Below are 14,199 nucleotides of genomic sequence, written 5' to 3' on the forward strand. Positions count from 1 at the left end.
TGGCTACTCTTGAAGTCTGCAGCAGATGCTAACATGAATGCACTTCGGGTTTGGGGAGGAGGAGTGTATGAGCAAGATGAATTTTATGATATTTGCGACGAAATGGGAATAATGGTAAAACCAATAAACACAGAACATTTATTAAAAAACTGACCAGAACTTGTATAAACATCCGCTCTAAATGAACAAAATAAGAGAATTAATACGTAACTTCTAGCCATCTTTCCAAAGGACAGGTGGTGCGGTACCAACCTGAGAAGTCAGAGCAACCTGATTTTGTTTACTTCTGTTTTACATTTCTTTTTAATTTGAATGGCTCCTGATTAATGAGGCTGCCTGTTGAAACTGCAAGTGATATTTTGGAGATTTTGTGTTGGAACCACAGCTTGTGTTTTCTCTTGTACGTAAGGCTACAACTCTGTTCCTCACTCCTCCCCACTCTTCTTCCTCCCAGCCCAGAATCTCCCCTTAATCTTACTTTTCTCTCCACTGTCTTTTTTCCCCCCTTTCACATTTCCCAAAATCAGACCAACAGGACTGTGACTTCAACTTTGTACGTTCTAGCTCTTTTCAGACCAGAACTGTCATCTTTATATACTGTACCTCTCTCCCAGTTCTGCATTTCCTACTCACTTGGGAGAGAATGAGAGAAGAAATGAACGGCTGAGGGACTGGTACTAGTGATGTCATTTAATGCGGGAAGATGATATTTACATTGTAACGATGAGCACCACAGGAGAACTTTTGTGGTCTGTAGGCATCAACATGGACTTGCAACACACAGTCAAAGAGTTGTGAAACAAGTAGTGCATGGAAGAGGGGATTATTCACGAGGTCAAATAATATTTTTTTCCACAGCAGTCCAACTGTGGGCCCTGTAGCTGTGTTTAGGGCTTACTCATGAAGAACGCTTGAATATGTGCCCCAGATTGAGAGCAAAGGCCTTAAAATCTGACCTCGGTGAGGATTTAAGGCCAGCTCTATTTGAGGCCTTAAATGGTGGCCACCTCAAGAGTTACCAAAGCACTAAAGGAGGTGGTCTTGCTTTTCTCTACTATGGAAATGGATTTTATTTATTTTAAAAGTATTTTCTCCTTTATAGCAATAGCTGAAAATGTTTGGGGTTTTTTTGGATCAAACTTTTAAAACAAAACTATTTCACTTGGCCTAAAGCCAGTCATGGAAGGCCTTATCTGAAGGGCCGTTTTGAACAAGCTATAGTTGTTCAAGTACTTGTTTAGTATAAATGTCCTGGTACTCAGAACACCTGCTGCAGACACTGATAATCCTCGAAAAGTACCTTGATTATAGGAGCTTTGAGGCACATGTTAATAAGTTTTGATGAAATAGTGACGAGGTGAGCGAAGGCCAATTTGCATCTGGTATTAAAATCCAAAGCGTGTTTGGATTACTCTACAGCATAAAAAGCAGGGAAACAGAATTGATACCTTGCTACCTTCTGCTGTGTGTGCTTGGGGAAAAAAAAAAAGTTACATCTATTTTAGTCATCTGAATGAGTGCCCTGATTTCCAGGGCTTCTGAGCAGTTGCAGTTCTTTCATTTTTGACGTAAAGCACCTAAGTAGGCCACTTAGATCTGTGCCCGTACAGTGCTCAATGGAAGATTTAGATCTTATTTAGCAGCCAAAATAGCAAGTCAATGCAGAAAATCAGACCCTTATTCTGGAGAGGGTGGTGCTTGAGGATTTTGGTTTTGTTTCTTCTGAGGGTCTTGCAAAGGCTTAAAAGTACATTAGACTCAAACTGTGCTTAAAAAAATTCAGTGACAGCTCGCTGAGGGAAATAGCAAGAGAAAGTTCCTTTCAATAAGGAGCTTTGACTCTACGTAGTCAGTTACGGATTCTGAGTGATTCTTCAGCAGTAGCTTTGCTTTTTTTGTACAGTATCAGGAGTGTAACAATTGTTAATGGATTCGCTACCTCCCACTGTCCTGGTCCCTGTCTTCAGTTTTCTTAGGGAATGTACACTGAAAAGAGTAATGGAGAAGCACGTTCTCACTGCAAGGAAAATGCAATTGTATGAGGAGCTGGTCTGGCTCTCTCTGTTGTTTATGTACCATGGTATTCAGAAAAGTGTAGTCTTCTACAGACTCCTCTGGGGTGATATGCTCCTTCAAGAGACCTTTCCATTAATGTTTTGAGATAGACTATAAGGAATCTCAAAGTTTCCAGCAATTTAAAAACCAGAACTGGCAAAGCAAGAAATCTTACCCATTTCATTGGGCTTCTTCCTTTCCCCTTTTTTGTAATTCTTCTCCTTCAAGGTACAGATGGAGTTTATTGTTTAATTGAAAAGCTTGCTGTTCTCTAGTGGGATCTACTTGATCTTTCTTTGAAGAGAAAGATAGCTATGTTATTAGATTATCTACTTTGTTTCTGGCCCTCTTACTAGGTAAGATTTGCTCTTTTAACATGTTTGTGCGTTTGGTATGAAGTGTTTTGTTAACAAGTACACTTGAATGTCTGTTAGGTGTGCTTGATACCACATCAGAAGAATTGCTGTCTTTTTAGTAAGTAAGGGAGATTTGGTGTTACACCTTGCGAAGTGATAAGTACAAATTTGTTCTGTTCAGCTGGAGATTGCCCCAGGTTCACGATTGAGCAGTGTGGGGGTTCTAGTTATTCCATTGAAACTCTTTGAACTCCATCTACTGAGCAATATTCTGTTCATCAGTGAAGGCTATCGGGTTCTGATTCCTAAGGGTAAATATTTTGTAACTCTGATATTGAAGAAAACCACAATGGAGTATGCACATACTGCATCCCATGAAGGATGTGATTGTTTTGGTGGTACTTGCCAAGAATAACAGATAGAACGTTTCAGTTTAATACTTTTTGAGATACACAAACGTTTGTTCAGATAGAAGTTATATATCTCAATAACCATATATTTTTCAGATATTAAAATGAATTGCTAACAGATTTTTTAATTTTCAAGTTTTATTTCCTTTTCCCTGTAGATTTGGCAGGATTTTATGTTTGCGTGTGCGCTATATCCAACTGACCAGAATTATTTAGAATCCGTAAGAGCAGAAGTTTCTCATCAGGTAATTTGTCTATGTGTCAAAGCTCTATTTGCCATTACTTATTTTTTATTTACTAGCTGTATAAGTTAGCTTTCCAAAAATACTTATTTGGAAGTGTTTGTTAGTGTACCTTTACATAGCAGACAAAATGTAACCTCGCTAAGTCCTCGTTAACTCCTCGCAGAGGTACAGGCCTTTCTCGTGTCCAAACCACCCTCTTCTCAAGAATGCTGAAGAGCATTCACTGAGAGTGAGCTCTAATGATTGCAACGTGCCTTAGCACAGAATTTACCCTTTGCACGTGGCTGAGTAGATGCACCACGTGCATATGGTGGTTGCATGTCAGCATATTAAAAGTTTGTTTCTCTGTCAGTATATTGCAAAAGTTTTATTTTTAGGAGAAGTAATTTTTCTTGAGTTCTGAAACTGTGAGTTGTATTTCAGGTAAGGCGTTTAAAATCCCATCCATCAATTATTCTGTGGAGTGGTAACAACGAAAATGAAGCAGCGATTGCAAGCAACTGGTTTTCCATACCTTATGCTGACAGAGAAGTCTATATGAAAGACTATGTGATGCTTTATGTGAAGACCATCCGAGAAATAGTTCTTACCGTAAGTGATCCCAAGAAACTGTATGGAGTATGGCTAGGCAAAAGCTTTTGGTGTTTGAAGTGTGAGCAACTTGGGATTTCAGCTGGGTTTGTGTGGTTTTGTTACTTTTTAAATCCTTTTTGGGAAATTAGAATAATGCATTATTGAGGAATTGCACTTTCCAAGCTCTTGTAAACAACTCTTTAAACTCAAGGATTATCCTTAGTAAAACAAACTAAAAAATTACTTACATCTTTAACGCTTTGTGATATATAAAGCAAGATCTGAAACTGTAGTGGATTTTGCTTCTTTTTTTCATTCCTGTTTTTAATACCTCCACAATTGACATGCCTTCAATTTCAGCGGACAAAAATCAACTTACCCATTAATTAATCTAGGTGATCAGATTTAGTTTATCCTGATTTTATAGGTTACTGTAAGAAGGATTTAACAACCCTCAAGCCTTCTAATAGCGGTTGAACATGAAGATGGGCTCTTCCAGTATTTGACCTGAGTTTTTTGGCTTAAGCAAGTTAAACAAAATCTATCTCAAACATTGTCCTCATGCTGTGTAGTCATTGTATTGTGTGTTTTGAAAAACAGACTAATGGTGTTTTGTAGAATATGAAGGCAAAATAAGGTATTTTAAGATAAAAACCTGTGAGTATTCAGACCAGAAGCACCTGAAATCCGTGAAGTTACTGTGATTTGACACTACCCATTTTGCACAGCTCTTGTAGTTTTATTGCTCTCCTAGAAGTATTACAGTTCTTCATTATTTAATGGAATCTGCTTTTAACTGACTTTTATGTATGTATGTAAATTGATTTGGAAGTCCCAAATTTATGTTGCATAACTGTATAGGCATTAACAAACAATGCTTGAACCACAGGTATTTTAAACTCCCTTGTTAGCTAAGAAACAAAACGTTGGTCGAGTTTTGTCCAATTAGAATTTCCTACTTCAAAAAGGGCATGAGTTTTTAACCTAAAAATGCTAATGGCCTTTTCCTACCCCATTCTCCTTTGTATAGTATGATCTTTCTGACTTCAAGGTGTGATAGTTTTAGTCTATCCTTTTCATGTTATGAGGCTCATGACCCTTCGCTAAGACAGACACCCAGTAGGTAGGTGAAAGCAATATTGTTGCTTGTTATTGGAGGCTACTGGCATTGTCAGAGTAGTTATACTCTGAGAGTTAAAATACCTTTTTACTGGAAAAGTAGAGGTATGAGCAAACAATGAAAATGAGGCCAGGTTTGAAAGAACCTGCTGAAAATAATCCTGCTTTTAAAGGCAGTTATTCATTCTAAATGATACTAGTGTCTTATATTCCTGGTTAACATCTTGATTCTAGATTTCCATATTTCAGTTAGGTGTTTCAGAACCAACTTGTTTGTAAATGTATGCTGTGGTGTTTTATGTGATCAGCTATGCGAGTTGGATGGCCCACGCTTGTGCAGGTCCATGAGCTGTTCTGGCTCAATATGGTTTTTTTAGTTACAGCTCACTTGTGCAGCATTGCTGTCCAAGACGAACCCTTTTTAAATTTTAATCCCATTGAATAACTATTTTGAGCACCAGAAAGAACCACACAGTGAAAGAATTTCAGGTCCTATGTAATACAAGTCAGCTGAGGAAACCTAGCAGTACTGAACAGTATAACTTAAAAAGACTTCTAAGTTTGAGCTGAAGACTTCAGGAAATCCAGGATATGCTCTAGTAAATTGTTTCAGTTAATTATTAATTACGTCAAAAAGAGAAAAAAAGAAGAACTAAACGAAAAATGGGGGAGTGGGATTGTTTCCTGAATGAAGCTTGTGTCGAAGTGCTTTGCTGTACTGGAACTGGTTGCTGTGACTTGTGACTGGTAACTAACTCAGGCCTCTATCGTATTACTAGTAGGTGCTAAATGAATTATACCTGCAAAAGGATTCCTTCAGTACTTTGTAGGGTACTGCTAAAAATTTTAATATACTAAATCTACCGAGGCTATAAATAAAGGAAGCTCTGAACAATTTGAAATGTAACCCTTCGTATAGTTTCATCTACCTTAACATGCAGAGCCAGCCAAAAGGGCAACAACCTGCAATGCTACCGTGCAACCATGAGTAGCAGAATACCTTGTCTTTGTTAGGACTAAATTTAGGTGAGTACTTGATACGAAAGGGGAAAATCATGTCCTTGTTCCTGCAAAAACACTGCAAAAGTAATGATTTTCCATAAAGAAGTTACAGTATTAAAATATTAATGTTCCTTGAGTGTTTTTTTTCACGAGGCACACTTTAAATAGCTTTCATTAAGAATTTAGAAGCATATAGATAGAAAATGTCTTTATGTGAGGAGCGAATCCCTTAGAACAGCAGAGCAAGCAATGTGCCCAGCTGTCCTCCAAGAACATAAATAAGCTAATTGAGTAAGTACAGATATGGATGTCAGGACACAAAGGGGAATATTTCCTAGGTGATGACTGAGAAACTTGGAAAAGGCATGCTTGCCCCGCATCCTGCCCTCTTAAAATGTGGTCTATGTGTTCAGGTTATAAAAGCCAAATATTCTCTGAAGGGGTTGTGTTTCTGGGTTTGTTTTGTTTTATTTTGGGTTTGTTTTTTTTTTTTTTTTAAATCTCAGGAAGATAAGAGTCGTCCTTTTATTGCATCCAGTCCCACCAACGGCTTGGAATCAGTTGAAGAAGGTTGGCTCTCCCAGAATCCCTATGATACCCATTTTGGTGACACTCATTTTTATGACTACAGCAGTGACTGCTGGAACTGGACAGTGTATCCTAAAACTCGTTTTGCCTCAGAATATGGGTTTCAGTCCTGGCCTTCTTTCAGTACAATCAAAAAGGTAAGGCTGGGCTTCCACACCTCACTGCCCCCTCTGCACTCATTTAGTGAGGACAATGAGTCCCTTCCCAACAAACTACAGCATCCAGACTTTGGGATAATACATTGTTAGATGTGGTGTGGCACAGGTAGGATAGAGGTGTGTGCTGATGTGAAGGGAGGAGATGAAACTGGACTGTTTCCCTCCTCAGTGTTCAATATACTAACTTCGTTGCAAGGGGAACCAGGTTTAGGTGAGAGACTATTATGAGACTATTAATGTAATAGTAATTCTATTTAATATATAGCTTAGTAATGATCAGCTAACATAGGTTTCCTTTTGCTGTGTCTAAGGATATGTGTTCATTCAGAAACAGAAGAAACATGATGATGGATTCTAAACATTCTAAAATGTATTGATTTTTTGTAATTTTTACCAATTTCTTAAATATTTTTTCTTGAAGTATTGCCTATAAGAGGATTTGGTTTTCTCTTCTATTAAACTTAGATATTGTATGTTCTATCCTCTTTATCCCCCTCCAGGACTCCCGTTCTCGGCAGGCCCCGGCCGCCCCGTGCCCGGGTCTGTGATGTCCGGAGGTAGAGCAGCGACTCTTTCACAGGCACCCCCTTGCCGTGGGGAAGGAGCTTGCGTGCCCTTGTGAGGTTGAGAGCTGTGCTGGTGGTGGCATGTGCCTCCGGTGGGGTCTCCCAGGCCAGACAGGTCTCAGCTGAAGGGTCAGACAAAGTGTGTCCACGGGCAGGATGGGCTCACTAGCCTTCGGGCACCATCCTAGGAGAAGGACAACTCTGACTCCAAACCCGGGCAGATGGAGCTCGTTCAGCCTTGTAAGGCTCATCCATCTAAGAGAAGGACACTCTAACCAAACTACGACCTGAGGACTTTGCTGTCACCGTCCAAGCTCGCTGGGCCCTGGCAGATGAACCTCAGGGGTAAAGGGGGGAAGATGAACCTCAGGGGTAAGGGGTGGAGCCAGTTCCGCGCAAGCTGCGCCTCACCTAAAAAATCCACCGTGCAGGCCCGAAGGGTGCACTCATCGCTTGCAGTGAGCGTGGGAAAAGCCCTTCCCAGATCTTCGTTCACAAAGCCAAGCCATGATGATGATGATCCTCTTTATCCAGTTGGAACAGAAGCATATCATGCTGTTTGTCCATTTGTTCAGAGAGAGATGAATATTGTGTTGATACTCATGCGTGAAACTAAAAGTAGTTCAGAATGTTCCTTTCAATTTGATGGGCAAAGTATATTATCTTAGACATAATCAGTACATTCAACCATATTAATAACAATGAAAATTATTCGATCCAGCCTAAAAAGGAACCAATTTAAAAAAAAAAAAGATTTTATAGAGAGTGTAATTACAATGAGGGTTTGACAATAATAACTATGTGAGCTGCTGCATTGTTGTCCTTAGTTGAAAAAAACCTGTTTCATCACCATTTGTTTTCAACGGCAGGTTTTGAAAATATACACATTAGAATTTATAGCCCTACCAACTTCTGTAACTTTCATGCCTAAATGTTTTTGACTAGAGTACATTCTTCCATCTTAATCTAGTGCGGTTTTGGTTTGCTGTGTATGCCAGCAAACTTTTGAGGTCCCTTGGCCAAACTGAACCTTTGGACAAGTTAGTTAAATGCCATTAAGCCCAATGGCTCTTTTGGGTTAAACAGCAGTGTCCATTTTCATTTATTTGTGCAGGGAGTATAAGCAAAGGGTGTTACTGATTCAAAATCCTTGCATGACTGCATGAGGCACTATAGAGATACACTACCAATTTTAAAGGTGTTGGATGATGTCAGCAAGCTGTAATGGATATTCTTCCCTGAATATCCTGTCAGTCATTAAAATCACATTTTGCCTTTTTATTCTGATAACTTAGGTTTGTGGTTTGTTGTTTTTTTTTTTTTTTTTTTTTTTTTTTTTTTTTTTTTTTTTTTTTTTTTTTTTTTTTTTTTTTTAAAAAAAGGTTTCTTCCACTGAGGACTGGTCCTATACAAGCAATTTTTCTCTTCATCGACAACACCATGAAAATGGCAATGATCAGATGTTTCAGCAGATTGGGCGACATTTCAAGCTACCCCAGAGTGCAGATCCCGTAAAGAATTTCAAAGATATGATTTACCTCACTCAGGTAACAGTGACATCTTCAATATAAGTAGCTGTCAATACTTGTTCCGCTAGATACTGTTAGTGGTTAGAGCTGAACCTATTCTGTTTGGTAATGTTGAGTCACAAAGTTTCTGCACTGAAGCATTGGAGAGCCCAGTTTAATCTGGATCTAGATTGTCTCTCATTTATTGGAGAAAGACTCCAATTTTCATCATAGAAGGGCTGGAATAGTTCTTTGGGAATTTCCCAGAAATTGGCTCAACTGGGAGGAAGTCTGGCTGCATATGGTACCTCGGTTTCTGTGCGCAGCTGGGCCTATTCATGAAGCTGTCTGGGAATGCAGACATGTGCTGGGCTTCCTTGGTACGTGATTATTCCTAGTGCTGTCCTGTTATTCCCTGTTCAAGGGTGCTTATGGCCCCTGAAGGCTTACTGCTTTGATTTTTGCCATAAGGAACATGTGAGCTTTAGAAACAAGGATGTTTCTAGAAAACGCAGCTCTCTAGAAATGAGATTATTAGTAGCTTTTATTTTGCTATGGACTCATGGGGTTTTTGTTTTGTTTTTTTTTTTTTTCAAATAAGTAGGTTGTATTTTGCTGTTTGTCTGCAGTAGTCTACCTCACGCTTGTTCCTTTCTTTGTGATTTCTGTGTGAATTTTATGTTAAGTAACTTTTTAATGCTATTAGGCAAGTTTAAAGTTCCATTACTTTTTGTTGCATTCCAAGAATTTAAGAAACACTGTTAATGGGAGTAACTGCACACTCACTAAGTTTTTAATGTTTGAGAAGTTTTTAATGTTTTATATAAAACAAAGCAGCTGGCGAATTTTAGGGACTGATGACAAGAGAACAAGTATAGATCATGCTGTGAAACTGGAAACAGGGGTAAAACTTGTGCAGTGAGGTCCTGACTCAAAAAACTATGAGATTTTTCTAATCTAATAAGTCTGTCAGGGCCTTATTAACAGGTTAAACAATTTAAGAATACCAAAATAAGGATATCAAAAAGGATAAGGAGAGTAAACTTGATTCTAGTGGTTAACCAAAAGTGTTATCTTTACATTTTGAGCTATCCTGAGGAATAACTTTTCCTTTATTTTGAGACTTTCTTTTAATAATTCCCTAGTCTAGTGATACATTTTGTGAAGAAAATGGCCTATTTGGCTTGTATTGAGAATTTGACTAATAAAAAAATTGGAAAAATGTTTTTCAAGACATGATGGGGAAGGAGAGAAGTGTGAGTGTAGGTGAAAAAAGGTTGCTATTTTTGTGCACAACTTCGTATACTGGGAATGTGTGTTATAAACTCAGATTACAGCATTGTGGACATCATGGTGATGTATACTGGAAGCAATGCAGCATAACGATCTTGCAACTTTTGGATTTTTTATTTACATTAATTAAATATCTTAAATTTATTTTTCTTTCCTTTGTCTTCCACTTGCCTTTCAAAGACCCTGTTGCCCAGGGATCTTCTCTAAAGATACTGTTTATAACGCTGTTGGGACCTGCTAGGAATAGATCTCCTTCAAGCTGAGGCCCTCTGCACTACAGGTGTATACTCTTGAAGACTCAAATTTAAAGTTATGTGCCGTTGCTATGAAGTCCGTGTTGTATATTAATGTATACGTACATGCTTTGAAAGTAAAATATTTTTTTTAATGTCTTTTGTTGACCAAGGTGATGCAGGCTCAGTGTATAAAGACAGAAACTGAATTCTATCGGTTTAGTCAAAGTGAAATAGTCAAGGGAGAAGGACACACAATGGGAGCTCTGTACTGGCAACTCAACGACATTTGGCAGGCACCCTCGTGGTCTTCCTTGGGTAAGTTATGTGACAGTCCGGTAAAAAGCACCAACTATCAGTCTTGCTTTGTTTCCCTCATCTGGAACTGTCAGAACAAGAAGTATGGCTTTGGTTTCTCTCTTGAGCAACTTTGCTTACTTTGAGCATGTTTCTGTCCATCCTTTAGAAATGCTTTCCAGAAAAGTGTTTTTCAGGATCATCCTAATGGTTTGTGAAAGTGGAAGAGGTTAAAGAACAAAGCAACTCTTTTCCCATGGAAGTTTTGCTCTTTTAGTTCAGATTTAGCAGCCACCAACTCTTACCCTTTTTTTAGCAAAGTTTAGTTTAGATATGTTAAAATCATATATATCTCCTAATTTCTTAAAAATACTTTTTTTTTGTTAAAGCAGTGTTCTTATTGTTCTTCAGGAAATAATATTGAAGTTGGACAAAGCTGCCTGTTAGGAAGCAGTGACGATTAAGATTGAGGGCATAGCTCCCTTGTGAGGTAAACTTTCAACTACCCTTGCTTTTCTTATGTAGAGCTGGATCTTCCTGAAGCTATGTGTGATATATAATCCAGTTCTTTTGCCAGAGAAGTTTTGCACCTTTTGCAAGTTTAGTTATTTTAAAATTAGAAAGATCAGTTCTTTTGAAGTTGGAGACTTGTAAGAAATTCTGTCCAAAAGGGCCTGCCTTAGACATCCCTGATTTATTGGCTTGGCTGTACAAGTGTGTGTATGCACCCAGACACCCTGGGTGAGAATGGACAGAGAGGGAGCCAGTGTGATGGGAGAGTAAGATGGAGCACCTATGTATAATTATGCTTTCTGTAATCCCAACAGATTTGGTTGGGGTTTTTGGGGTTTTTTTTTTTTTTTTTTTTTTTTTTTTTTTTTTTTTTTTTTGTTGTTGTTCTCCCTGCCCCCTATGGTAAAACAATCCAAGTCTCTTCTTGCAGTAGGCAGTGGTGCACTGTCAAAAAAATCTACGGAACTGTGATCCTGTTCCGAGCAGGATGGGATTTAGTATGTAAAGGCTAGGCATCTAGTCAGTTGGGGGAGAGATGATTATTTCCAGAGTGTGAGTCATTGTGTTCTTAGCTGTCTAATAAGTGGGATGAATTATTTTCACTATGCTGAATTTGATTTTCATAGAACCTCATATGACATCTCTTACCCAGCATAGCTTCTGAGAAGCTCTTTGTAGGAGAAAATGACTAACTAGCTGAGATTTGGTGTCTTAACAGTGTCAGGCGAGGTGAATCGCGCTTTGTGATTAAATTATTCTGCTAATGTGCTATTTATGCACATGATATCTCCTTATATATTTTTTTCCCTTTAGGAAACAAAAATGGAGTAATCAGAAGTACAAAGAGATAAGTCACTTAAGCAGTAAGAAATAAGGGAGGAATGCGTGGTATGAAGAAAATGGCTGTGTTTTATGTTCCAAACGTTTTGTCTAGAAGTCATTTTGAAATGGAGAAGCTGTTCTATGATAGCTGTATAGGACTTGGGTAGAATGTCTTTCAGGTTTAGTTATTTCTCGCATACTCTGTTTTTGAAAATCTTTATTTAAGAATTTCTTGTGCATAGAAATACAAGTGAACTAGAAAAAGCTAAGAGTTAGTGGGAGGTTCTTGATCTGCCCTTAGAACATAATGCCATTTGGCCTTACTTAAAATTAGCCCACCCCATCCTTACCTTCTTTCTCTGGGACATGTTTGTCCTTCTCTTTTTCTTTTTGTTTTGTTTTTTTATTTCTTTATTCATCCAAGGAAAGTAACTGCAACCAACAAAGGAAAACAAACCAGCGGAAGAAACAGTCTATTTTATTTAAATGTTAAGGCAGCAGTCCATCAATAGTGTTTCTCCTTCTGGACTTTCTAGACTTGCATTGGGAAATGGAATATCCCAATGTTCATTTTTATGATTCTAGCAATGGCTGATGCTCTTAAGCTTTAAGTGCCTCAGGAGAAAGAGATACTTGGAAAAATGTCTCATTGTAAAGACAGGTGTATTGGTAGATGAAATGATCACGGAGACCATCAATGTCTCTCTAAGTACAGAGTTGACATCATTGTGGAAAATATATCAGATACATGAATTATTCATATGTTGTTGAAGTTAGTTTACAGAAAAGAAGCTCAGCAGAGATACAGCTGTCCCTTTGTTTTGCTCTATTCCCTCAGTGGAATGAGGAGAGGTTTAATATTCATTTAATTAGTCAGCGTGGTAGAGGGGTTTTTGAAATGCTAATGGCTGAAATTATGCAAAACTTGAGAAAAAATAGTTTTATTTGCACTTCAAAAACATATTTCTGCATCTTGTTAGATGGCACAGTGGTATCACCAGTGAGTGCTTCTTATTTAAATCTGTTGTTTCACAGAAAGCCTTGCAGGGGCTTACCTAAGTTTCCGTACAAAGCGGAAGTGTTTCCTCATGAAGTGGTACTTCCCTTTTAAACGTTTGCTTGGGATCGAATGGAAAGACAGCGCAGCACTCCTGTCATAGTTCTTCTGTCTTCAGAACTAAACGGCTTTTCCCACCACTGGGCTTTGGTTGTTAGCACTTAGTTGTGGAGCTGGTTGTGCTGCATTGAATGCTCTGTGTGCATTGTGTGTTTCGGTGAAGTGCACTGTGATATGCACGGCAGTTTACCTCACTCCCACACGAGTGTCATGTTAAAGTACCCAACTACGTTGTCATGAGGTACCCCTGAACAGGTGACTGGCTGTTATTGCAGGCTCAACATTTAGAGCCCCTCGTGAGCTGAAACCAGAGGGTCTTATGGAGAATAATAGACCTGAATTAATGAATCTGAGGTGAGGAAAGAACTAGCAACATGTTTCTCAGGTTGTATTTAATGGTGTGAAGTGATTAATTTTAAATCCAGGGATTTTAATTTAAATTTAAATTTTAAATTTAAAAACAGTTCCAGGGAGAACTGTTTGTTCTCACTCTGCTATCAGTGTAGATAGCTTCAAGGAAGAGTCAGCAAAAAGAGTAGTGGGATATTGGTTTCCTCTTACAAAGTTTGCTACTGCAGAGAGTGCAGACCCCATTTCCTGCTATTATTGGGAAAAAATTGGGGAACTTGCGCTTCTTTAAGAATTCATTTAAATGAATGAGGAGAAAATCACCCCAGGGCTGTTCTAAATAACTTTTGACTGTTGCCTTTGGGCATTCTTGTCTCTAACAGGAAAGTTTAAGCCCCAAGATTTCTCATGATAAGTACTTGATCTCCAGGTTTCTTATATCCATTTTTGGGGCAGGGAAGGTATTTTATACGCAGCTTGCGTATTTGTAAATCAAGAAATGTGACTCTGGTCTTAAGGAAATCAAGACAGCAGGTGAGCTGAAGAACGTGGCTTCTTTATCAGTGAGCTTCAGGTTTCTGTGCTGTCTGAAGTTACTTTGACAATTATATTATCAGAATCCTGTTGCTGGAAAAGTTACCTTTGGAAGACCCTTCTTGTGTGGAACCGCCCCAGCAGCTGAGCTTTGGTTCTTCAAAATGGCACTAGTTTTTTGGGTAGGGAAATATCAACCTTAAAAAGCTGATCTGAGGTAAGCAGACTAGTGATACTTTCAAACATCCCAAAACAACACTGTAGCAGTTGAATCCTAGAATGAGTTTTGAAATGGTACAAACTTTTAAGTGTGTGATTTGCTTGCTTTTATTTGTTGTTTAGGTTTTTCATTTGTTTGTTATTCCCTGCAGAAGTGTAATGCCAAGTTTAGTTGGAGTTGCCTTTTCCACTACACAGTTTTCTAGAGAATCTCTGTATCCACTGCCTAGGTAGCAAACCTCT

General features: G+C 38.5%; 1 protein-coding gene across 1 annotated transcript in view; it reads left to right on the forward strand.

Annotated features, from left to right (window-relative positions):
* Positions 1 to 14,199, forward strand: part of MANBA (mannosidase, beta A, lysosomal) — a 38,573-nt gene that overhangs the window by 18,143 nt on the left and 6,231 nt on the right. Inside the window, exons 8-13 of the mRNA XM_010133662.1 lie at positions 1 to 114; positions 2,980 to 3,066; positions 3,490 to 3,657; positions 6,267 to 6,485; positions 8,455 to 8,619; positions 10,280 to 10,424. The exon at positions 1 to 114 is cut by the window's left edge and continues 6 nt beyond it. Coding sequence (XP_010131964.1) covers positions 1 to 114; positions 2,980 to 3,066; positions 3,490 to 3,657; positions 6,267 to 6,485; positions 8,455 to 8,619; positions 10,280 to 10,424 — 898 coding nt within the window. The remainder of the gene's footprint in view (positions 115 to 2,979; positions 3,067 to 3,489; positions 3,658 to 6,266; positions 6,486 to 8,454; positions 8,620 to 10,279; positions 10,425 to 14,199) is intronic.

Source organism: Buceros rhinoceros, unplaced genomic scaffold, assembly GCF_000710305.1.
Source record: "Buceros rhinoceros silvestris isolate BGI_N320 unplaced genomic scaffold, ASM71030v1 scaffold5483, whole genome shotgun sequence".
NCBI classification, from domain to species: domain Eukaryota; kingdom Metazoa; phylum Chordata; class Aves; order Bucerotiformes; family Bucerotidae; genus Buceros; species Buceros rhinoceros.